The sequence below is a fragment of the Antechinus flavipes genome, chromosome 2 (genome assembly GCF_016432865.1).
Source record: "Antechinus flavipes isolate AdamAnt ecotype Samford, QLD, Australia chromosome 2, AdamAnt_v2, whole genome shotgun sequence".
Lineage (NCBI taxonomy): Eukaryota > Metazoa > Chordata > Mammalia > Dasyuromorphia > Dasyuridae > Antechinus > Antechinus flavipes.
The window spans coordinates 292,477,651-292,505,013 of NC_067399.1; the positions used below are offsets into that span (position 1 = coordinate 292,477,651).

Sequence of the window (27,363 nt, forward strand, 5' to 3'; positions counted from 1 at the left end):
CACATAATCAGTATTCTGTAATGATGTAATTACAATAAGGTATATAAAAGCCAATGAGAACTGGAAGAGAGACATTCCATCTTCCACCATCCTGGTGGCTCTCCTGCTTTATACATTCCTCCACTAAGACCAAGGCCCTTCTGAAGGTCCCCCAGAAAGCTAGCCCAGCCCCAGGCGAAGGAGACAGACTGTGAAGGAGATAATAAAGACTTTGGACTCTATCCCTTACTATTCTCCTGGTGATTACTCTGTTGAAACCAAGGCCCATTCAAAAGACCTTCAGAGAGCTAACCAGAACATTGCAAATAGGATTATTCCAAGTTCCTGAAATCCTAAATAGTCACATCTGATGATGCAGAGGGCTCTGATCTCAGGAATTGCTTGGAGATGAGGTGAATGTAAACTAGCACTGTCATCTCTTTTAGCAATCCCATAAAGCTATCCTTTTTTTCCAAAAAAAATATGTTTGTGATCTTTTTATTGGTCCCTGTGTTTCCATTTATTCAAGCCTTTGAGATATTTTTATGTCTTTTAGCACTTAGCATGGTTCTCTAAGTTGACACATAATCAGTATGTTGTAATGATGTAATTACAATAAGGTATATAAGAGCCAACGAGAACTGGAAGAGAGACATTCCATCTCTGTACACATTCAGTTTGAAATGCCTATACACCATCCAGCTCAAAAAACAGGTAGTTGGTCTTATAAGATGGAACATAAACTGAATGTATGGCTCTGTGAGACACCCACAAAGAGATGATTAAACCAATAGAAACCAAAATCACTGAGATTATAGGGGAAAGAAAAGAAGGCTCAGGATAAATGGGCCATAACCACTATTAGAATATTATAATATGGATAATGCATCAGCAAAACCACTGAGAAGGTGCAATCAAATAAGTATGAGGAAAAATAGAGCAAGTAAGTAGTGTCATAAAAAAGATAAGAGTATGCAGGAGGAGAGGAGGACAAATAGCAATTTTTCTTTTGATTTTTCTTACTTCTTTCCTTATTAACAGACTCTGCAGGCTCTTTGTATTCTTGTTCAGACAATTCTTTCATCTTTGTCAATCCAACAATCAACACATTTAACAAACATTAAGAAATTTAATATGTACATGAAAAGATAGTGCAATAAAGTAGAGAACTAGAGTGAAGGTACAAAGTTTTGGGTTAAAGTTTGGCTCATTACCTATACCATCTATATATTTGTGGGCAACCCACTTGAATCTCAGTGTTCTAAGAGTTCTACTATCTAATTAGCAGAAGTGGCAACCTGCTACCTAATGTTTCCCTATACTTATGAAATCACAGGTATATTTATTCACTCGCTCAAAGCTCTAGACATTGAGAATTTAAAGATGAAAAATTATTCATATTCTGCCACTGAAGAAGAAATAATACACACCTATTGCAGAGAAGAATGAGACATCTGGGAAAGGCACTATGAGAAATTTGAGGAGAGAATGATAGCTATCCTGTTAATGAGAGAGAATAGTTGACTTCATGTCAACTCTAGTTGGGGCTCAAAGGACCAACTTATAATTTGTTTATGCTATTCCAAAGTAAAAATATATTTCCCAATGTGGGAAAGAACTGAATAGAGTGAAACAAACTATCTTCTACCACAAAAGCTGTTATTTAGTCAAATATTTTTGACTGCTGTCACATTATTTATTTATATTAAGTTTGTTGTATGCTAAAATGTCCAAATCTTTTTTTCAAACTGTGGATTAGTTTATTCTTTCCCCAAATGTTTACTTATAATAAATTTCACTTTTAAAAAATTCAGTCCATCATCTTATATCTTGGATTCCAAACCATTTTCTGACAAATTCAATATACTTTCACCTTCTGTTTTATGGCTTCCTTTCTCATCTCAGGTACATATTTTAAAATGTTCTGCATAATTATGAGATAAATGCAAATTAAAACAATATTGAAGTTTCAAATCATACTATACAAATCAGCAAAAATGATAAAGGAAGGGAATAATAATGTTGAAGAGATTCTTAAGATGATAGGTATACTGATTCATCATTGGTGAAGAAGTGAATCAGTACAAGCATTTTGTAAACCAGTCATAACTACTCAAGAAAAGTAATTCAAATGTCTACATTTAAATTTCAAGGATTGATAAGAAGAAAGTCTCCAATTCAACAAATTACTGACAGTCAGACTTTTTGTTGTAAAAAAAGAAATGAAAAGGCTTCCAGGAGTGGAGCCAAGATGGCAGTGAAGCCAGACAGCTATTTGAGCCCTTCAATTCCCTCAAAAAGCGCATTAAATCAAGCCTCTGACCAGGCTGAAGAGCTGAAGAGGCTGACCAGAATGAAACCACTCTCCAGCTCAAGAGAGATTAGAAAAACTTCAAGAAAGGTCAGTTTCACTGCAGTGAAATGGGTGTTCAGCTCATATAGAGTCTGTGAAAGCTAATGAGAGGGTCTTAAGAGATACAAAAAAGACTAATAGGTTTTGTTGTTGTTGTTATTGTTGTTGTTGCATCTGGCCAATTATATTTTTTTAAGGAATTGCTTTCCTTTTCCAAGGTGTTTACTCTCTTTTGCATACTTCTCATTTCTTTTTTCATATTTTCTTCTACATCTCTTTTTTTGCCTTTTAAAGTCTTTTATGAGCACTCCCAAGAAGGCTTTTTGGGCTTGAGACTAATTCATATCACTCTTTGAGATTTTTTCTGTGGACATTTTATCCTTGTCTGGGTTGGTATTTTGCTTCTCCTGTCACTATAGTAGCTTTCTATAGTCAAAATTCTTTTCTTTTTCTTGATCATATTTTTTTCCTTTTGGTATTTCCTCTTTTTTTACTTTTACTTTTTACTTTTAAGATCAAGCTCTGCTGCTGGTCTCAAGGAGGTGCAGCTCTGAGCATTGACTTTGAACACAGGGGCCCCTTATATTTGCAAGGATTAGCTTTATATGGTCTTTCCAAGAAACAGCCTGGTTTCTCAGAATTTTCCTTCTGAGTTTGAACTAGGAACTGCCCTACTGGTTTGCTCTACAAGAATCTCAGTTGCTGATCTGTTGTGATTAAGACCCTCTCATTAGCTTTCCCAGACTCTATATGAGCTGAACACCTATTTCACTGCAGTGAGACTGACCTTTCTTGAAGTTTTTCAAATCTCTCTTGAGCTGGAGTCTGACGTAATGAAACCACTCTCCAGCTGAAGAAAATCATATATTGAAAACATATTAAAAATTAAAGAACAGGAAAAGTGGAAAGTAATGACTCCATGAGACATCAAGAATCAGTTTTTAAAAATTTTTAAAATGAAAAAATGGAAGAAAATGTAAAACACCTGATAGGAAAAACAGTCAACCTGGAAAATAGATCCAGAAGAGATAATTTAAAAATTATTGGTCTACCTAAAAGCCATGACTTTCTTCATGGCATTCTGCATTCTTCAAAAGATCATCCAAGAAAATTGCCCCAATATTCTAGAAACAGAGGGGGAAAATAGTCACTGAAAGAATCTATCCATTACTTCTGGAAAGAGATCCCACAAGGAAAATCCCAAGAAACCTTGGTGCAAAACTCAGAACTTCATTTTCAAGGAAAAAATACTGCAAGCTGCCTGATAAAAACAATTCAAGTATCAAGAAGTAACAGTTAGGATTACCCAAGATATGGCAGCTTCTACAATAAAGGATCGGAAGGCCTGGAATACCATATATCAGAGGGCAAATGATCTGGGTTACAATCAATAATTAACTACTCAGCAAGATTGAGCAATTAACCCCTCATCTTTCAGGGGAGATAATGGATCTTCAATGGAATCATTGGAGATGATGGAACTGAATCATCAGTGGAATAGGTTAAGTTCACAGGACAAAATGTAGTAATCTATTGTTTGACAACCTCAAAGACTCCAGCTTTTGGGATAAAAACTCTATCTGAGAAAAACAGCTGGGAAAATTGGCAAAGAGTATGGCAGAAACTAGGCATTTTCCCACATCTAACACAATATAACAAGATATGGTTGAAATAGGTCCATGATTTAGACATAAAGAATGATATTATAAGCAAATTACAAGAATATAGTATGGTTTACCTCTCAGATCCGTGAAGGCAGGAATTTATGACCAAAGAAGAACTGGAAATCATCACTGAACACAAAATTGATAATTTTAATTATATTAAGTTTAAAACTTTTTGTACAAACAAAACTAATACAAACAAGATTAGAAGGGAAGCAATAAATTGGGAAAACATTTTTATATTCCAGATTTCTGATAAGACTGGCACACATGCATTGTTGGTGGAATTTTGAACTGATCCAACCACTCTGGAGAACAATTTGGAACTATGCTCAAATGGCTACCTGTTGGAATCTTTACAAACTGTTTAGTCGTTAGAGTTGATAAGACAATAATTATCTAATTTAGATTTTATTATGATTGATCTGAACCTACATGGAGATGTTATGGGCCAGAAGAAACAAGGTATGAAGTGGAACTGAGAAACAATGCTTGTGTTCACACCTTTACTCATTGGAGTTCACATGTTTGGGAGATTTCAGGATTTAGTATGAGATATCCACATTTACACCTGCCTTAATCCCTCCCTCGGGACAAGTCAACTTTTGGGAGATCATATATATAGAAGAAACTCTTAGAGCTTCAAGAGAGTTACTTCGAAACTTTCCCAGGGGTTGGAAAGGAGCACTCTGGGAGGAAGCCCACAAGCCCTCTCTCGGAGGCAAGAAAGATTCACTCTATTTTTCACCTGGCTGGCTGGAAGCTGAAGGACAAACATTTGGATTTGGAGACATTCGGAGGGAGCTCTTGGAACCAAGCAGAAAGATAGGCCTCTAAGAAAAACTAACTAGGCTATATTGGAGACAATAAAAGATCAGAACTGTTAGCACCTGGCTGCATTTGGGTGATTATTACTTTTAACTGAAACTAAAGCTGCCTCCAGAAAACCTCCCCAAGAAACCTGCTCCCAGAGAGAACCATTATATTATTTTTTTAAAAAAAAAAGAACACCACAGCTACCAAACTCTGCATACCCTTTGATCTGGCTGTGTTTTTATTGGGCTTACATCCCAAAGAGATTTTGAAGGAGGGAAAAGAAATCACATGTACAAAAATGTTTGTGGCAGCCTTTTGTGTAGTCACAAGAAACTGGAAACTGAATGGATGCCCATCAATTGGAGAGTGTCTAGATAAGTTATGATGTATGAATGTTATGTAATATTATTGTTCTAAATCATCAGCAAGGGGCAGCTGAGTAATGCAGTGGATAGAGCACCAGCCCTGAAGTCAGGAAGACCTGATTTCAAATCTGGTCTGAGACACTTAATACTACCTAGCTGTGTGACTCTGGACAAATCACTTAACCCCAATTGCTTCAGCCAAAAATAAATAAATAAAAAGTAAGAAAGAAAAGAAATGATCAGCAGGATGATTTCAGAGAGACCTGAAGAGACTTACAGGAGCTGACGCTAAGTGAAATGAGCACAACTAGGAGATCATGTACATGGCAACAGCAAGATTATATGATGATCAATTCTGATGGACATGGCTCTTCTCAACAATGATATGATTCAGGCCAGTTCCAACGATCTTGCAATGATGACAGCCAATTACACCCAGAGAAAGGACAATGGGAACTAAGTGTCAATCACAACATAGCATTTTCATTTCTTTTGTTGTTGCTTGAATTTTATTTTCTTTCTCATTTTTCTTCCTTTTTGATCAGATTTTTCTTGTACAGCAATTGTATAAATATGTATGCCTATATTCAATTTACATCTATTTTTTAACCATGTTTTAATACACATTGGATTACTTGCTATCTAGAGGAAGAATGGGGGGAAAGGAGGGAAAATTGGAATATAAGGTTTTACAAGGGTAAATATTGAAAAATTATCCTTGCATATGTTTTGAAAATAAAAAGCTTCAATAAAAAATTACAAAAAGACATATGAGAAGACTCATTTGCAGCAGTAAGAAGTTCATACTTATAATTCATTTTCTATATTTTTAGACTTTTTCAATTAAATGGTTAAATTTGTTGATTCTTTTACTTTTCTTTCTCTCTTTCTGTATGTCTCTGTCCCTGTCTCTGTCTCTGTGTGTCTCTGTGTTTCTATATCTCTATCTCTGTCTGACTTTATTTCTGTCTTTGTCTCTGTCTGTCTGTCTATCTATCTATCTATCTATTTATCTATCTCTAAGAGGCCAGAGGAAGAGAGAGATGCTGGGAAGAATTCCAATGATGTAAAAACAAAAGAAATAATCATTTATTTTATAAAAAGAAATAAGTTGACATTTTAAAAAGTGAATGAATTTAACTAAATATATATAAAGGAAATACTTTTAGAGGAAATATAACTTTAAAAGCAGCTAGATACTGATTTACAATTCTTTTCTAAGGGAGTGGGGTTAAAAAAGAGATGCCCACAGATGTTAGATTTTGAAATGCCTATAATGTCATGTGCAAAATGATACATATTGCCCTTTTAAAATAATACCAATTCATTAATTCATAGTTATATTATCCTATTTCAGCTATACTAGAAAAAAAAAAAACCTATGTTTTCAAGTCTGTGTCATTTCCAGAGAAAATTAATTTTGTAAATATTTGGTCTGGACTATTGACTTACCAACATCATCTTCTTAAGTTCACTTTCTACTTCTTGATATTGAAAATTGAGGACTGAAATGTTAGAATCTACATATAGATGTTTTTACTTTTTCAGTGATGGAAACCATTTGATATAAAAATTGTAGAGGAATGAAATTATTGAGTCAATGCACTGAGGTCAGGACTGCTGAGCACTTGAGGCTAACTACCGATTGGACATATATAATACTCTATGGGCATATGTTTGGAAAATGGTCCTTTCTGCTATCCATGCTGGCTCAATGATTGATGTATACAAAGGATTGCAGGAGGGACTGGGGGTGGAGTAAGACAAGCCAGAGTCACACTCTTAGATGGTAGATGAGAGAGAAGGCGCTTGCGGAGATTCTCTTCCATCCCCTTCACTTCTACCCCTAAAAGCCAAGAATAAAGAACAAGGATTTTTTGCTTATCCTGACTCTGGCTGATTCTGGGGTATCCTGGGTGCTAGCGCAGTCGTCACATTTGGTGCCTGAGTGTGGGGCCTAAGGACCCTAACTTCACTGAAGAAGTCTTCAGTGACCAGTAAATAGGGTGAGTATTTTAATAAACAAACAGGGAATTTACTTTTTTAAGAGCTAAACTAGTAACCTTTTCTAGCTGCAATGGGGCAGATATTAGGAAAAGATTCTCCCCCAATTCCAGCCCCAGCCCTAGCCCCACACCCACCCCAGCCCCAAGCAGGCACTATAGCATGCATACTTAAGCTGATCAAAGGATAAGGATTATTTTTAACTTGGTTGCAGATGGCTAGACTGTTGACTACATTAGAACGCACATCCCTTGGTTCTTAAAGGAAGAAGAGATAGAGCTAGATAATTGGAAGCTGGTAGAAGAGCAATTATGTGAATACTACAATGATAAAGGTCCTCATTCAATTTCCAAGGAGACATTCTATACACACAACATAATACAATTGGGCTTAAAAAATCCTGCAAGTTATAGAAAAAAGAAAAATTCTAAGAATGGCCAAATGAGGAAATGTGAGGAAAATAAAGAGCACAAAGGAGGGATTAAAAGTGATATTGACCAGAGGGCATGGGGAGTTAAGTGAGAATGAAGGGCGTGGTGAAGGATGTGGTAAAGAGTGTGGCAAAGGGCATTGTGATTCTTGCTCTCACAAAACAGCTTCAACCCCACCTAAATCTGAACTGGTTCTTGACATGCCCCCATGAATTTCACCTTCCGGGATGGAGAGGGGAGGAAGAGTGGGAGGGGAAGTGGCACCACCAGCACACCCCTCCCCCCAAATCACCTCCTCCTATAACTAGATTGCAAAAGGCAGTACTTAAAGCCAAGGAAGAAGGCCAGAATTTAAGTGATTTTGCAACTGGAGATGTATCCAGTGATTCAACAGTTTCACTCTTCAGGTCAAGAAAGTAAAAGATACACTCCTTTTGATATAGAAATCCTCAAAGACCTGAAAAAAGCTTGCACTCTTTATGGGGCTATATCAGCTTATGTTAAGATGCTATTACAGAATTTGGCTTATGAAGTCTTAACCCCTAAGGACTGGAAATCTATAGCAAAGACATGCTTAGAACCTGGACAAAACTTGTTGTGGCTTTCTGAATATAGTGAGCTCTGTAGGATACAAGACCAACAAAATAGTCATAGTGGAGTTAATCCACCAATCACCTGTGACCAACTAACAGGTGTAGATTCTTATGCAGAAATTTCAGTACAGATTAATTACCCCTTAGCAGCTTATGGGCAAATTGCTGCTGCTACTGCTATCAAAGCATGGACTTCGCTGCCTAATAAAAACAACAAGGGTGAAGCCTTCACAAAAATCATACAAGGGCCAAATGACCCCTTTGCTGATTTTGTGGGATGTCTGCAGACTGCTGTTGTACAAACTAATGGTGAAAATGCAGTAACATACATTATAATAAGGCAACTTGCTAAAGAAAATGCTAATGAGGTTTGTAGAAGAATTATACTAGTACTACACAAGGATGCCACAGTGGGTACAAATGTCTTTTATAGCCAGGCTATGATGCAGACTTCCCAATATCCAAACATGGGGAGACAGGGTTCCTTCTGGCAAGGGACTTCCAGAGAGACTTCTCAATGCTCTCAATGTGGTAAAGTAGAACATCTGAAAGCTCAATGTTGGTATAGAGACAGAGTGAGAAAACAGGGTGGGAGAACAAGACCCAAAACCCCATGTCCAAAATGCAACAGAGGCTTCCATTGAGCATCAGAATGTAGACTGATTCAGGGAATTGGGAGGAGGGTCCCAGCCCCAGGGCCCAAGACAAAAAATACTTGGGGCATGATGGCAGCCGATGCTATACCCAGAGAGTGTCTAGAAGTCCAGTACCCAGACATGACTAATCAGCCAGGAAGCCATATGATAGGAGAAGGGGATTACACAATCAACCAGCCAGAAAGCAACCTGATAGGAGAAAGGGATTACAATTTAGGAGAATAGAGTTGTATGCAGCTGGGACAACTGAGATACCCCCTGGAGAAGTGAAATCTGTTCTTCTCCAGCTTATGGATCCCTTGCCTCCAGGCACAGTTGGCTTGACCATTTCACCTCCTGAGAGTACATACAAAACAGTTACCATCCACATACTGATGTGGGAAACTGGGGAATGTGTAGATAATATCCCAGTCACTAATACAGGTAGACAATGTGTGACATCAATCAGTAGAAGTAGTAGCATCAGGTTTACTAATGCAGACTCCTAATAAGCAATCTGGTGATAGTCGTCCAGATTCTGACTCCAAGCAACAAAATCCAGGAATATACTAGACAGCAGCTGTGACAGTTGACCGACCTATGCTCACTATCTATATAAAGGGCATACAATTAGAAGGATTGGTAGACACAGGTGCAGATCGTATAGTCATTAGAGGTGCCAACTGGCCCATTCATTGGCCAAAGATTAAGGCAGACACCTACATGTCTGGGTGTAGGGGGATCAATAGCAGCTGAAGTTAGTGCTACCCTTTTGAGATGGATATTTGAAGGTAAAACAGGAGTTTTCACTCCTTTTATAGTTGAAAAAATCCCCATCAATCTGGGGAAGAGACATTTTATAACAATTAGGATTAAAAATGAGTACTTTTGTTTTTTAGGCAGGGCTGCTGTTGAAGGCCTGCCAATACTTTAACTTGTTCCTATCCAGTGGAAAACTGATACACCAGTGTGGATAGAACAGTGGCCCTTAGGTAGCAATAAAATTAGACATAGTAAAGGAGCAACTTGACCAAGGACACTTACAACCTTCTCTAAGTCCTTGGAATTCCCCAGTATTTGTTGTAAGAAAGAACTCTGGAAAATGAAGGATGTTGACTGATTTAAGAAAAATAAATGAACAGATGGAAACTATGAAAACTCTTCAGCGTGGGCTTCCATCTCCTACTCAATTGCCTAGAGAATAGCCTCTTTGGGTTATAGACACTAAGGTTAATTTCTATTGTTTCTATTCTATCCCTCTAGATAAGGAGGATATGAAAAGATTTGCTTTTTTAGTGCCCAGCATTAACTTAGTTGAGCCTTACAAAAGATATGAATGGACAGTTTTGCCACAGGGAATGAAAAACAGCTCTACTGTGTGTCAAATGTATGTTGCTGCTATAGTAAGAAAAGCATTTCCAAAAGTTATGTTATTACATTACATGGATGATATAATGGGATGTGCACTTGAAGAACAAATGGTAGAAGCATGTCTACAAAAGACCATGGAAACACTAAGATACTACAAATTGCGCATAGCCCCAGAAAAAATTCAAACACATGCTCCTTTTCAATATTTAGGATATGAAGTGTATCCTAAGGTGCTCACAGTACAAAACCTTTCCTTAAGAACTGAGAAGCTAAACACCTTAAATGACTTTCAGAAATTGATAGGAGATGTCCAATGGATGCGTTCAGTGTTAGGCTTAACTATCTATCAATTGCAACCGTTATATGACATTTTAAGGGGAGACAGTACTTTAAACTCACCACATCAACTTACAAAAGAAGCTCAAGAGGCTTTGAGATAAGTTGAACTGGCTTTATCCAATGTGGTTGAAAAAGTCACTCAAAAAACCTTGGAAATATCAATTTTTGCTATACAAGAGACACCCACAACAGTCCTTCATCAAGAAGACTGTGTGGTAGAATGGGTGAACCTCCCGGCACAACCATAACAAAGCCTTACACCCAGTGCTTGTGGCTAGAATTTTATTAAAGGCCATTAAGTGAGCAGTACAATTATCTGGAATAAGACCTGACAAGATATACACCTTTTATACTAATGCACAAATTAATGTATGCTGTGAAACCATCCCAGAATGGCAAATTATATTGGCCATGGCTCCAAATTTTGCACATGGGTCTCCATAAAAGATAACCAGACTATTACATAATTGGTGATGGATTCTTGAAGAGAAGGTTTCTAAAGTTCCTCTTAAAGGATCAACTATCTTTACAGATGCATTCAAACATAATATTTGCACTGTATACTCTCTTGACTTAACTATAAAGAGAGTAGTCAGAACTCCTTTTGAATACACTCAGCAGAATAAATTGTATGCAATCATTCTAGCTCTTACTTATTATCCAGGAAATATAAATATAATATCTGATTCAGCCTATTCAGTAGATGTGCTACAAAGAATTGCCACAGCTCAAATAAAATTTGTAGCCTTTAATATATATCAGCTCTTCAAGGAACTTCAAGAGCAAGTGAGAAAGCATCCAGGTAAGATTTATATTTTGCATGTCCACTCTCATAGTGGACTTCCAGGTCCTATTTTTGATGGTAATTCAAAGGCAGATAGCCTTCTAACTATGCTGGCCAATACTCCTTTATTCCAAGAAGGCCAAGAATCTCATTTTAAATATCATCAGGCTGCTCGAGCTTTACGTTTGTAATTTGGAATAACGAGAGGAAGCAAGGAGCATAATAAAAGCCTGTACAGCTTGCCTTCCTTTCCATGCTCCTACACTTCCTCCAAGGAAGAACCCTAGTGTTTAAGACCCAATGAAATTTGGCAAATGGATGTGACCCATTATAAATCTTTTGGTCGTCTATCTTTTATCCATGTTGTGGATTTGATTTTTTTCAGGATTCACCTTTGCAATACCAGCAGCAAAAGAGACAGCCCAAGTGGTCACTGAATTCTTTACATAAGCATTTGCAATTATGGGTGTGCCACAAGCCATAAAAACAGACAATGGACTTGCATATACTTCTAAACATTTTGCACACTTTTGTGCACAGTATAAGATTTTACACACCACTGGCATACCCTTTAATCCTCAAGGATTGTGGAAGAAATCCACTTCCAAGAGATCTAACTCAGTTTCAATTGATCAAGGATGGACAGAAGCAGCTACACCCAAAGAAAGAACACTGGGAAATGAATGTAAACTGCTTGCATTTTTGTTTTTCTTCCCGGGTTATTTTTACCTTCTGAATAGACTTCTTTCTGTGCAACAAGAAAACTGTTTGGTTCTGCACACATATATTATATCTAGGATATACTGTGACATATTTAACATGTATAGGATTGCTTGCCACCTGGAGGAATGGAAGGGAGGGAAGGAGGGAAAAAGTCGGAACAGAAGTAAGTGCAAGGGATAATGTTGTAAAAAATTACCAGGCATGGGTTCTGTCAATGAAAAATTATAATTATGAAAAGAAGAGAAAAGAAAAAAAACTTACAGAAAGTATTATTTGTAATGGAGAGAAGATGGACACATTCCATTATGCTTAAGGATGAAACAAGAATGCCCATTATCACCACTATTATTCAACACTGTAGTAGAAATGTTGGCTTTAGCAATAAGAAGTGAAAACTAAATTAAAGGAATTAGAATAGGCAGTGAGGAAATAAAACTATCACTCTTTTGCAGATAATATGATAATATACTTAGAGAATCCTAGAAAACCATCAAAAAGTCTACTGGAAACAATTCACAGTTTTAGCAAATTTTCAGGATATAAAATAAACCCACACAAATCATCAGCATTTCTATATATTATTGACAAAATCTATCAGCAAGAGATAGAAAGAGAAATTCCATTTAAAATCACTGTAATAAAATAAAATATTTGGGGGTCTATCTGTCAAAAACTATATGAACAAAATTACAAAACACTTCACGCAAATAAAATCATATCTAAATAATGGGGAAATATCAATTGTTTATGGCTAGGCAGAGCAAATAGAGTAAAAATGACAATTCTGTTTAAATTGGTCTGCTTGTTCAATGCCATACCAATCAAACTGACAAAACATAATTTTATAAAACTAGAAAAAACAATAACAAAATTCATCTGGAAGAACAAAAGGTCAAGAATATCAGGGCAATTAATGAAAAAAAAATACAAAGGATGGAGGTTTAGCAGTTGCAAATCTAAAACTGTATTATAAAGTAGCACTAATCAAAACCATTTGGTATTGGCTACGAAATAGAGTAGTGGATCCATGGAATAGGTTAGATACACACAACACAATAATCAAGGCCTATATCAATCTAGTCTTTGATAAATCCTTCAACTCCAGCTTTTGAAATAAGAACTCACTATTTGACAAAAATTGCTGGAAAAACTGAAAAATAATATGTCAGAAACATGGCATAGACCTAAATCTCACACTCCATACCAAATTAACATCAAAATGGATACATGATTTGAGCATAAAGGGTGATAGCATAAACAAATGAGGAGAACAAGAGATAATTTACCTATCGGATCTTTGGAGAAGGGAGGAATTTATGACCAAAGAAGAACTAGTATACATTATGAAAGGCAAAATGGACAGTTTTGATTACATTAAATTAAAAAGATTTTGCACAAATAAAACCAAGAGAAAAAAGATTACAAGGGAAGTACAAACCTGGGGGGAGGGGAGGGAAAGGAGGGGATCTTTATAGCCAGCATCTCTGATAAAGGCCTCATTTCTAAAATATATAAAGAACGGTGTCAAATTTATAAGAATACAAGTCATTCCCCAATTGATAAGTAGTTAAAGGATATGAACAGACAATATTCAGATGACAAAATTAAAGTCACTTATAGTTATATGCAAAAATTATCTGAATCATTATTGATTAGAGAAATGCAAATTGAAACAACTCTGAGGTAACACCTCATACCTCTCAGATTGTCTAAGATGACAGGAAAAAATAATGATAAATTTTGGAGGCAATGTGGGACAATAAATCATATCAGTAACAAAACCAAGAGAAATCATAATAATCTCAATACATGCAAAAAAAAGTTTTTGACAAAATTCAGCAGCCATTTATATTTCAAAACATTGGAGAGCGTAAGGATAAAAGGATCTTTCCTTAAAATACTAAACAGCATCTATCTAAAACCTACAGCAAGCATTATTTATAATGGAGAGAAGTTGGATGCATTCCAATAAGATCGGGGTAAAACAAAGATGTCCATTGTCAGTATGCATTGTAGAGTTGTGAACTGATCCAACCATTCTTTTTTTTTTTTTTTTTTAAATATATATATATATAAATTTTATTTTATAATAACTTTATATTGACAAAATCCATGCCAGGGTAATTTTTTTTACAACATTATCCCTTGCACTCGCTTCTGTTCCGATTTTTCCCCTCCCTCCCTCCACCCCCTCCCTTAGATGGCAAGCAGTCCTATATATGTTAAATATGTTGCAGTATATCCTAGATACAATATATGTTTGCAGAACCGAATAGTTCTCTTGTTGCACAGGGAGAATTGGATTCAGAAGGTAAAAATAACCTGGGAAGAAAAACAAAAATGCAAAGAGTTCACATTCTTTCCCAGTGTTCTTTCTTAGGGTGTAGCTGCTTCTGTCCATCCTTGATCAATTGAAACTGAGTTAGGTCTCTTTGTCAAAGAAATCCACTTCCATCAGAATACATCCTCATACAATATCGTTGTTGAAGTGTATAATGATCTCCTGGTTCTGCTCATTTTGCTTAGCATCAGTTCATGTAAGTCTCTCCAAGCCTCTCTGTATTCATCCTGCTGGTCATTTCTTACAGAACAATAATATTCCATAACATTTGTGGAATACCACAATTTACCCAGCCATTCTCCAATCGATTGGCATCCATTCAATTTCCAGTTTCTAGCCACTACAAACAGGGCTGCCACAAACATTTTGGCACATACAGGTCCCTTTCCCTTCTTTAGTATTTCTTTGGAATATAAGCCCAGAAATAGCACTGCTGGATATGCACAGTTTGGTAACTTTTTGGGTATATCCAGATTGCTCTCCAGAATTGATCCAACCATTCTAAAGAGCAATCTGGAACTATGCTCAAAGAATTATCAAATTGTGCATACCCTTTGACCCAGCTGTGCCATTACTGGGTTTGTATTCCAAGGAAATCATAAGGGAGGGAAAAGGACCTACATGTGCAAAAAGGTTTGTAGCAGCAATTTTTGTGGTAGTAAAGAACTGGAAAAAGAATAGATGCCCATCAATTGTGGAATGGCTGAACAGTTTGTGGTACATCAAGATAATGGAATATTATTGTCTACAAAAAATGATGAACAAACTTCTTATATAAAGGCTAGGAAAGATTTACGTGAATTGATGCTGAATGAAACAAACAGAACCAGGAATACATTGTACACAATAATAGTAAAAACATGTGATGATCAACTTTGAAAGGCTTGGTTCTTTTCAGTGGTTCAGTAATCCAAAGCAATCTCATTAGATTTTGGATAGAAAATGCCATCTGCATTCAAAAAAAGAACTTCAGAGACTGAATGTAAATCAACACATGCTATATCTGCATCTTTTTTTTTTCTGTTTTTTAAAATCTCTCCTGAGGTTTTTCCCTTTTGCTCTGATTTTTCTCTCCTAAGATAATTCATAAAGCAATATGTATTAAAAATAAACTTTTAAACAATTGAAAAAAAAATTTTAAGAGAAGGAACTTCTAGTCTTTTTAGTACCAACAGTTGTAAGTTGTTTTTGTCCCATTTATATCCTGTAAATGTAATTCCTTACCAGCATATTTTATTTTGAATGCACTATTGATGATTTATCTATGGGTGAAGACACCTGAGGTTTTTGGAAGGAATAATGTTTAAACACTGTTGTTTCTATTCCATATAAGTAAAAGCCATTGCTAAGAACTGAATGTATCTCCTGTTACTACAAAGTATATGACACTTTAACATACTTAACATGTATTGGACTACCTGCCATATAGGGGAAGAGGTGGGGGGAAAGGAGGAGAAAAGTTGGAACAGAAGATTTTGCAAGGATCAATGTTGAAAAATTATCCGTGCATATGTTAAATGTTTTTAAAAATAAAAAAAAAAGTATATGGGAGGTAAAGATTGATGAGTCAGCTTAATGAGATTATAAAGTTATTCTCCTAACACTAAAAGTTTGTACTAGAGGAGCCAAGATGGCTGAGAAGGCACACATGACTTTCTAAGCTCCTCTCATACTCTCACTACTAATTACTAAATTCAGCCTCAAAAATAGCGCTTGACTGGTAAAATTCACAAAGATTGAGGTACAACAATTTACCAGCCAAAAATAATCTGGAAGATCACCAGAAAAGGTTGTCCTGATAGGCAGGAGCAGACCAGCACAAGCAGGGAAATAGAACCAGAGGTTAGCATACTGAGCAGATCAGGGTGGGGAGTGGTCTCTGTGACTGGAAAATTTACAGGGAGGATTCTACCACAGATTGGCAGAAATTAAAGCCAAAGGTAGAGGGTACTCTAAAAAATGCCAGAACCTAACAGGATCTGGCTATATCCACCCAAAACTGGAAGTGAGTGACTCAGCACAAACCACAGCACAGCTGTGAAGCCACATTCTGCAGCACAGGCCTTTCAATTGGGGCAGTCACAAATCTGCAGGGGGGGGGGATGAGAGAAGGGGGTGCAGCCTGGGGCAGCCTCTAATCTGCACAATGGGGGGATCAGCCTGGGGCAATAGAACTTTCACAGCACAACTGCATTCCCCAGGGCAGAGACACTTCTGGTGCCATGAGGGGCTATTCACAGGGCAACTGCTAATACCCACAGCAGGTTTTAGCCTGGGGCCATGACACTTTCACTGCTCAATCTCTAAACCCAGGGCAGTTGCAAATCAGCACAACAGGGCTCTTACCAGGGCACTTCCGCAGCTCTACCTGTGCTACCTAGACCTGAGTCACTTCTAGTGTGGAGGTTTTCCCAGAGCACTTCCACAGCTCGACCACTCTTTACAGCTCATTGGCAGGATAACTACTGTACATATACCTATCCCTGCTCTGCAGGGGAAGCTGGTAACCTCCTTGCCCTGAAAGTAGACCCTATGGGCTTTTTAAAAAAAATGAGTAAAAATGTCAAAAGGACCATTGATAGCTTCTATACAGAAAGAGAGCAGGTTTTCAATCCCCAGGACACTAATAGCAGACAGTCTCCAAACAAAATACCAAAGAGGAATATAACCTAGTGCCCATAACATAACTCTCTTCTAGGAGAGAAGAAACTATAAAAAAAAATCTTTAAAAAGAGCTAGAAGAAAAATGGGGGAAAGAAAGAGAAGCTATGCAAGAGAGTAACAACTCCCTGAAATGTGAATTGTAAAAGGTAAAGAACTCCCAGGAAAGTAGGATTTGTGAGTTGGGAAAGATAAAGAACTCCCAAGAAAGTAGGATTTGTAAATTGGAAAAGATAAAGAACTCCCAAGAAATTAGGATTTGTGAATTGGAAAAAGAAAATAATTCCGTTAAAAAAATAAAAATAAAAAATTAGTGAAATGGAAAAAATTCCATAGAGCAAAACAACTCATTTAAAAACTCAATTGGACATATACAAAAAGAAGTTTAAAAAAAAAGCTAATGAAGAAAATAAGAAAATAATTCATTAAAAATCAGAACTGAACAAATAGAAATAAATGATTCATTGAGACATCAACAATCAGTCAAGCAAAACCAAAAAAAAAAAAAAATGAAAATTAGAAAAAAAATGTTAAATATCTGCTTGAAAAAAAAAAACAGTAGACCTGGAAAATAGATCTAGAAGAGATAATGTGAGGATCATTGGACTTCCTGAAAATTATGATTAAAAAAAAAAAAAAGCTTAGATACTATTTTACAGGTAATCATCAAAGAGAACTGCCCAGATGTAATAGAATCAGAAGGTAAAGTAGACATTGAAATTCATCAAACACCTTCTGAAAAAGACTCTAAAATAAAAACTCCAAGGAATATTGTGCCTAAATTTCAAAACTATGAGACTAAGGACAAAATATTACAAGCAGCCGGGGGGGGGGGGGGGAACCACAACAACTCAAATACCGAGGTGGCACAATAAGGATCACTCAAGATTTGGCTGCTTCCACATTAAAGAATCAAAGGGCCTGGAATCTGATATTCTGAAAGGCAAAAAACTTGGAATGCAGCCAAGAATAAACTACCCAGCCTAGCTGAGCATTTTCTTCCATGGTAGAAGATGGACATTTAATGAAACAAATGAATTCCATTTGTTTCTAAGGAAAAAACCAGAACTAAACAAAAAAATTGATCTTCAACCACAGGACTTAATCTCTTGAGCAGAAAAAGGTAAAAAGAACTCTTGAGAACTATATTTCCGTTATGGATATACATAAAGAGTACATGTATAATTTGATTTTACTGATATAACATAAAAAGGGGAAGTAGAAATGGAAAGGGGATAGTATCAGAAAAAGGGAAAAGGCGAGATAAAAAGAGGGAAACTGCATCCCACGAAGAGGCAAAGGAAACCTATCATATCTGAGGGACTTTAGAGAGGGGGAGGAATATTGTGTGAATCTTACTCTCATTAGAGTTGGCTCAAAGAGAAAATAATTGACATATATGGTTTACAGAGAAACTTCTCTCACTTCATTAAAAAGTGGGAGAGGAAAAGGGAAAGGAAAAGAGTAATAAGGGAAAGGTACAAGAAAGGGAGTGGGAGAGATTCTAAAGAGAGGGAGCTGTGTGAGGTAAGTGGTGGCCATAAGTTTAATACTGGGAAAGCAGGGAAAAGGGGTAAGAAAAAGAAAAGCATAATCTGGGGTTAATAAGATGACAGGAAATACAGAATTAGTAATTTTAATTTTAAAAGTGAATGGGATGAAATCTTCCTTAAAGCAGAGGCAGATAGACTGGATCAAAAGTCAGAACTCTACAATATGTTGTTTACAGGAAACACATTTAAAGCAGGGAGATACATACAGAGTAAAGAAGAATCTATTATGCTTCAGGTGAAGTCAAAAAAGCAGGGGTAGCCATCCTTATCTTAGATCAAGCAAAGGCAAAAATTGATCTAATTAAAAGAGATAAGGAAGAAAACTATATCTTGCTAAAGGAGAGCATAGATGATGAAGCAATATCAATACTAAACATATATGCACCAAGTGGTATAGCATCTAATTTCCTAAAGGAGAAGTAAAAGAGTTGCAAGAAGAAATAGACAGCAAAACTATAATAGTGGGAGATCTCAAACTTGCACTCTTTAGAATTAGATAAATTAAACCACAAAACAAATAAGAAAGAAGTTAAAGAGGTAAATAGACTATTGGAAAAGTTAGGTTATGATAGATCTTTGGAGAAAACTGTATGGAGACAGAAAGGAGTAGACTTTCTTCTCAGCAGTTCATGGAACCTATACAAAAAATTGACCATATATTAGGACATAAAGACCTCAAAATTAAATGCAGGAAGGAAAAAATAGTAAATGCTTTCTTTTCAGATCACAATGTAATAAGAACAGCATTCAACAAAAATTTAGGGGTAATGAGACCAAAAAGTAACTGGAAACTAAATAATCTCATCTTAAAGAATGATTGGGTGAAACAGCAAATTACAGACACAATAATTTCACCCAAGATGATGACAATGATGAGACATCATACCAAAATTTGTGGGATGCAGCCAAAGCAGTAATTAGGGGAAATTTTATATCTTTAGAGCTTTACTTGAATAAAATAGAGAAAGAGAAGATCAATGAATTAGGCTAGCAACTTAAAAAGCTAGAAAAAGACCAAATTAAAAACCTCCAATCAAAAACTAAACTTGAAATTCTAAAATTAAAAGGTGAAATTAATAATGTTGAAAGTAAAAAAATATATATTGAATTAATAAATAAAACTAAGTGTTGGTTTTATGAAAAAATAATAAAATAGATAAATCTTTGGTAAATCTGATTAGAAAAAAGAAAGAAGAAAATCAAATTGTTAGTCTTAAAATTGAAAAGGGAGAACTTTCTTTTTTTTTTTTTAAATTTAATTTTATTTAATAATAACTTTGTATTGACAGAATCCATGCCAGGATAATTTTTACACAGCATTATCCCTTGCAATCACTTATGTTTCATTTTTTCCCCTCCCTCCCTCCTCCCCCCCTCCCAAGATGGCAAGCAGTCCTATATATGTTAAATATGTTGCAGTATATCCTAGATACAATACATATTTGCAGAACCGAACAGTTCTCCCGCTGCACAGGGAGAATTGGATTCAGAAGGTAAAAATAACTCGGGAAGAAAGTCAAAAATCAAATAGTTCACATTCATTTCCCAGTATTCCTTCTTTGGGTGTAGCTGTTTCTGTCCATCATTTATCCAATGAAACTCAGTTAAGTCTCTTTGTCAGAGAAATCCACTTCCATCAGAATACATCCTCATACAATATCGTTGTCGAAGTGTATAATGATCTCCTGGTTCTGCTCATCTCACTTAGCATCAGTCCATGTAGGTCTCTCCAAGCTTCTCTGTATTCATCCTGCTGGTCATTCCTTACAGAGCAATAATATTCCATAACATTCATATACCACAATTTACCCAGCCATTCTCCAATTGATGGGCATTCATTCATTTTCCAGTTTCTAGCCACTACAAACAGGGCTGCTACAAACATTTTGGCACATACAGGTCCCTTTCCCTTTTTTAGTATCTCTTTGGGGTATAAGCCCAATAGAAACACTGCTGGATCAAAGGGTATGCACAGTTTGATAACTTTTTGGGCATAATTCCAGATTGCTCAAGGGAGAACTTTCCACCAATGAAAAGGAAATTAGAATGATAATAAGGAGTTGCTTTGTCCAACTTTATGCGAATAAATTTGATAACCTAAGTGAAATGGATGACTACCTCCAAAAATATAGGCTTCCCAGATTAACAGAGGAGGAAGTAAATTGCTTAAATAGTCCCATTTCAGAAAAAGAAGTAAAACAAGCTATTAATCGACTCCCTAAGAAAAAATCCCCAGGACCAGATGGATTTACATGTGAATTCTACCAAATTTTTAAAGAACAATTAACCCCAATGCTATACAAACTATTTGAAAAAAATTGGGAATGAAGGAGTCCTACCAAATTCCTTTTATGACACAGACATGATACTGATAACTAAACCAAGTAGGTTGAAAACAGAGAAGGAAAATTACAAACCAATCTCCCTAATGAAAATTGATGCTATAATACTAAATAAAATATTAGCAAAAAGACTACAGAAAATCATCCTCAGGATAATACACCATGACCAAGTGGATTTATACCAGGAATGCAGGGCTGGTTCAGTATTAGGAAAACTATTAGTAAAATTGACCATATCAATAACCAAATTAACAAAAACCATATGAACATCTCAATAGGTGCAGAGAAAGCATTTGATAAAATCCAACATCCATTCCTATTAAAAACACTTGAGTATAGGAATAAATGGACTTTTCCTTGAAATAATCAGGAGCATCTATTTTAAACCATCAGTAAGCATCATATGTAATGGGGACAAACTGCAACCATTCCCAATAAAAATCAGGAGTGAAACAAGGTTGCCCATTCTCACCATTACTATTCAATATTGTATTAGAAATGCTAGCTTCAGCAATAAGAGTTGAGAAAGAGATTAAAGGAATTAGAGTAGGTAATGAGGAAACCAAATTCTCACTCTTTGCTGATGATATGATGGTATACTTCAAGAACCCCAGAGATTCTACTAAAAAGCCATTAGAATAATCCACACTTTTAGCAAAATTGCAGGATACAAAATAAACCACATAAGTCATCAGCATTCTTATATATCACTAATAAGATCCAACAATTAGAGCTACAAAGAGAAATTCCATTTAAAGTAACTATTGATAGTATAAAATATTTGGCAAGCTATCTGCCAAGGGAAAATCAGGAACTATATGAGCAAAACTACAAAACACTTTCCACACAAAAAAAGTCAGATATAACCAATTGAAAAAATATTAAATGTTCATGGATAAGGCAAGCAAATATAATAAAGATAACAATACTACCTAAACTAATCTATTTATTTAGCGCTATACCAATCAGACTCCCAAAAAACTATTTTAATGACCTAGAAAAAATAACAACAAAGTTCATATGGAAAAACAAAAGGTCAAGAATTTCAAGGGTATTAATGAAAAAAAATCAAATGAAGGTGGCCTAGCTGTACCAGATCTAAAATTATATTATGAAGCAGTGGTTACCAAAACCCTTTGGTATTGGCTAAGAAATAGATTAATTGAGCAATGAAATAGGTTAGGTTCAAAGGACAAAATAGTAAATAACTTTAATCATATAGTGTTTGACAAACCCAAAAGCCCCAGCTTTTGGGATAAGAACTCACTGTTTGACAAAAACTGCTGGGAAAATTGGAAATTAGTATGGCAAAAACTAAACATTGATCCACACTTAACACCATACACCAAGATAAGGTCAAAATGGGTTCATGACCTAGACATAAAGAATGAGATTATAAATAAATTAGAAGAACATAGGATAGTTTACCTCTCAGACCTGTGGAAGAGGAAGTAATTTATGACCAAAGAACTAGAAATCATTATTGATCACAAAATAGAAAATTTTGATTATATCAAATTGAAAGGTTTTTGTACAAACAAAACTAATGCAGACAAGATTAGAAGGGAAACAATAAACTAGGAAAACATCAGTCAAAGGTTCTGATAAAGGCCTCATTTCCAAAATATATAGAGAATTGACTCTAATTTATAAGAAATCAAGCCATTCTCCAATTAATAAATTTTGGTCAATGGATATGAATAGACAGTTTTTGGATGAAGAAATAGAAACTATTTCTAGACATATGAAAAGATGCTCCAAGTCATTATTAATCAGAGAAATGCAAATTAAGACAACTCTGAGGTACCACTACACACCTGTCAGATTGGCTAGAATGACAGGGAAAGATAGTGCGGAATGTTGGAGGGGATGTGGGAAAACTGGGAGACTGATACATTGCTGGTAGAATTGTGAACGCATCTAGCCATTCTGGAGAGCAATTTGGAATTATGCTCAAAAAGTTATGAAACTATGCATAATCTTTGATCCAGCAGTGTTATTACTGGGCTTATATCCCAAAGAGATCTTTAAAAAGGGAAAGGGACCTATATGTACAAAAAAATTTGTGGCAGCCCTCTTTGTAGTGGCCAGAAACTGGAAACAGAGTGGATGCCCATCAATTGGAGAATGGCTGAATAAATTGTGGTATATGAATATTATGGAATATTATTGTTCGGTAAGAAATGACCTACAGGATGATTTTAGAAAGGCCTGGAGAGACTTACATGAACTCATACTGAGTGAAATGAGCAGGACCAGGAGATCATTATACACTTCAACAACAATACTATATGATGATCAATTCCGATGGACGTGGCCCTCTTCAACAATGACATGAACCACATCAGTTCCAATAGAGCAGTAATGAATTGAACCAGCTACACCCAGCAAAAGAACTCTGGGAAATGAGTATGAACCACTACATAGAATTCCCAATCCCTCTATTTTTGTCTGACTGCATTTTTTATTTCCTTCACAGGTTAATTGTGCAATATTTAAAAGTCTGATTCTTTTTGTACAGCAAAATAACTATGGACATGTATACATATATTGTATTTAACATATGCTCTAACATATTTAACATGTATTGGTCAACCTGACATCTTGGGGAGGGGATGGGGGGAAGGAGGGGAAAAATTGGAACAAAAGGTTTTGCAATTATCAATGCTGAAAAATTACCCATGCATATATTTTGTCAATAAAAAGCTATAATAAAAAAATTAAATAAAATAAAATACTTTTCTCACAAATGAAAAAAAAATTCAATAAACCAGTTTACTTTAAAAAATAAATAAATAAAAGTTTGTACCTATACTATGGAGATGTAGCCCATCTATCTTCAGGTCCAGAGGCTTCACCAAGCTACCATAGATGTCCACACCACAAAAAGATTTTTTTAAAAACTTGACAGAAAAAACTCTCAGAACATTGAGTAGAGTTTCCATAGAAGATTTATGGAAATACATGAATAATTTTTTTAAAGGATGGGAAGGCAAGGATTGGTTATGATTTCTACCAGTAGCAAGAAAACCTATACTCATTATATCATTAAGTCACTAAAGCATCAACATAACTGGTTAATTCCTGCCCTAAAAATTATATATATACTATCATATTATAAATAGTAACAATATGAGAAAATAGTCTATGATGTATCTAATAAACTCAGTAAACAAACAATCAGTTGGTCCCAGTCTTTTTGAATATATTTCTCAAGAAACAGTTACATCTTTCTCACAGGAAAATTTCCTACTGTTTCATAGTCATCAGTTACTACTTAAAAAACTTACCAGATATAAGATTAATTTTAAAGTAGTTGTTGTCATGTCTTTGAATGGTAATGGCACCCTTTAAACTGGAATTCACTGAAGGAAATTCAACTGCAAAAGGTTCTAATAAAGTTGCAGATGCTGAGCTCGGAAAGCCTACAAGGTCCTCATGATACATAATCTTCATTATATCAGCTTTTCCATAAGAGCTATGTAAAAAAAAATCAGTCATTTAGGTTCTGTGTTAATAGAAGCAAATAATTAGGGAATTTGGATTAGATGATTGTTGATGAATATATGATTCTATACTTCATTCTAAAGTCATTTAAAAAAAACCTCAAGATAAATACCACTCAAGTTTTAAATTAAAGCAAAGATTTATTGATGTGGTTCTTCCTTTCTATTGTTCTCTGAAAATCTATCACAATAAACAATCTATTTTATTTTATGAAGAAATTGAAGACATCAGAATACTCATTACCTTCATATTTCTACAAGAAGCATATTAGGAGCAGTGCAGTGGGGTAAATCCATGAAGAAATCCATTTTGCCTGCTGTCAAATTATGTTATGTTATGTTATCATTGGCATAATATAAAGGCCAAGAATATACAAGTCTTTTCTTTAAACTTGGAAAGGAAATGCTCTTATGAATTTTTTACATGTGTGACAAACTTAGCAAAGAATTGAAGGGCCATGAAAAAAAAATACAATTTGGATTTATAGTTCTTTCCAGTTTAAGAAAAGAACAAAAATATCAGATTTTACTATGAGAAAGATATGTAGGGACTACACAAAAGTATGGGACTCTCAAGGAGAATCAAAAGAAGGGAAAACTGGTGTATTGTATCCCATAACAACACCATATATTTAATGGCAGTAGGAGTCCACCATATCTGTAATTAATTTGAGAACATGAGAGGTGAAAATGGACAAGCAAAAACATGTTTAACCATGACTTTTTAAAAACATGGAATGCTCACTCCATGAGTTGGAGTGCTGAAAGAAGCAAACCAACAAGAGGAATAGTTGACCTCTACCCTACTCTAAACTTAGTTCTGTTCGATTATGTTTTTCTTTTAGCTCCATGAAAAAATGCCAGCCCTTGAATTGTCTGATGTCCCTTTGTTTGTGGCACGAGGGCTCAAGGGGAGTTAAACTTTTCCTAACACAGAACCCAAAACCCAGCTAGCCCTTTAGATAGCATTATGTGAAATGAATCATTTTGATCCCATCAAATTAAAAAGGTCCTGTACAAATAAATCCAATGAAGCCAACATTAGAAGGAAAGTAGGAAAACTTGGGAATTGTTTAAGTTTCTCTGGTAAAGCCCTTCTCATATATATGAAATGCATATGTACATGACATGAGTCCTATTTATGAGAATATGAATCATTGTCCAATTGATAAATGGTCAAAGGATATGAACAGGTACTTTTCAGAAGAAAAAAATCAAATATATTTATAATCTATATGAAATAATTATGTTTTTTTTAAATTTTGCCTCTTTTATTCAATGCTAAAAATACTCGAGAGTCAAGTTATCATATCTTTAAATAAGCTGAGAAGTGAGAGGCAGTGGAGAAGGGAGATCCAGGAGGATTTGTGGGGGTATATTTTTGTTTGATATATGTGAAAAGAAAACAAAGAATTGGGATAGCATTGGTTCAGTAATAATGATACCATAAGAATAAGGATTTGGGGAAGATGAACAGATGTTATAAAAATTAGAAATTTGATATTTTAAAAATTGGAAACCTCAAAGTAATAGTTTTCTGATAAAATCTCCATTAAGAATAGAGTTAGCACCTTGCTAGTTAAGCTGACTTCTCAACACACCAGGTTTATCAGTTGTATTTCATGAATCATAATATACAAAACATCTTGGCTGGAAAACAAAATAATTTTTTTTAAAATTCTAATCTAAACCAATCCAGTGTGGTTCCAAAAGTACAGGTTCTTTTTCATTTTGGGGTGAATAATGTTTGAACATTAACTTCAGTAACAGCAATAGGCAAATCACAATGTTGCAGTAAATAATACAGTGTAACTCATGACAGGAACCTCCAAAGGAGAAGGGAGAAGGGAGAAGGGAGAAGGGAGAAAGAGCAACATATGCTTCATCCCACTTTAGATGGTTTCATTCAACATGGGACTTATTGTGGGGAACAAAAAGGCAACTTTCAAAAAGGAGTATAAGTTACTGAGGGGGAACATTCCCTATACTCATTCTTTTTTCCCCTTTTTATATTTATTTTCCAAATTTATTTTATTTGAAAAAAGAAAAATAAAAACAGAAAAGCAATACAAAACAAAATGAAACAAAATAAGAGAGAACATTGTCATGTGTCCAGCAGAACATCAGGGAGGATTCAAAATATATAACAATACCTATTTAAGATTTTATATATATATATATATTTATATTTATATGTCCATCTTTTCTTTACTTCCTTGTATATTGTTCTTTTGTTATCTGCTGTGCTTCTTCTTTTGTTTTTTTCCCCCTTTCATTTCCACCACCACCACCAACCAAGCTACAGTTAAAAAAGGATATACAGAGGTAGATATGTGTATATATATATATGTATATGTATTTACATACACACAGACACACATCTCACTTTCATTCGCCCCCATCCTCAAGCAAGCTACAGTTAAAATATATTTATAATTTTTATATTTATATATATACATATACATACTCACATATACTAACACTCCAGATACACACACACACACACACACACACACACACACACACACACACACTTTCCTATTCTTGCTGACTCATTAAATCCTACTCCATAACTTGGCTTACTATTATTTAATATTCCCCCACCCTAGGATCTTTCCCTTTTCTTCTCTCACTCTTCACTTCCACATCCATCCATCCCTCATCTCTTTATTTCTTTATAGATTTTGGGCAATGCTACACCCTTCATGGTATATATGTAGTGCTCCCTATTGAACCCATTCCTGATTTGAATGGTTTTCAGAACTATAAGCTCTCCTCCCCATCTCTACTGCCTCTGTGTCTAGTCTCCCTTTGTACCTCATTTGCATAACATGATCTCTATTTTAACCTTTACTCTGACAATCTTTTGAGCTTCCCTATAGTTGATGTAAATTTTAAACAAA

General features: G+C 35.4%; 1 protein-coding gene across 1 annotated transcript in view; it reads right to left on the reverse strand.

The window, feature by feature from the left end:
• The window catches only part of LOC127546649 (cation channel sperm-associated auxiliary subunit beta-like), an 81,410-nt gene that overhangs the window by 28,440 nt on the left and 25,607 nt on the right, over positions 1 to 27,363 (reverse strand). Inside the window, exon 4 of the mRNA XM_051973661.1 lies at positions 24,245 to 24,432. Within this exon, the coding sequence (XP_051829621.1) occupies positions 24,245 to 24,432 (188 nt within the window). The remainder of the gene's footprint in view (positions 1 to 24,244; positions 24,433 to 27,363) is intronic.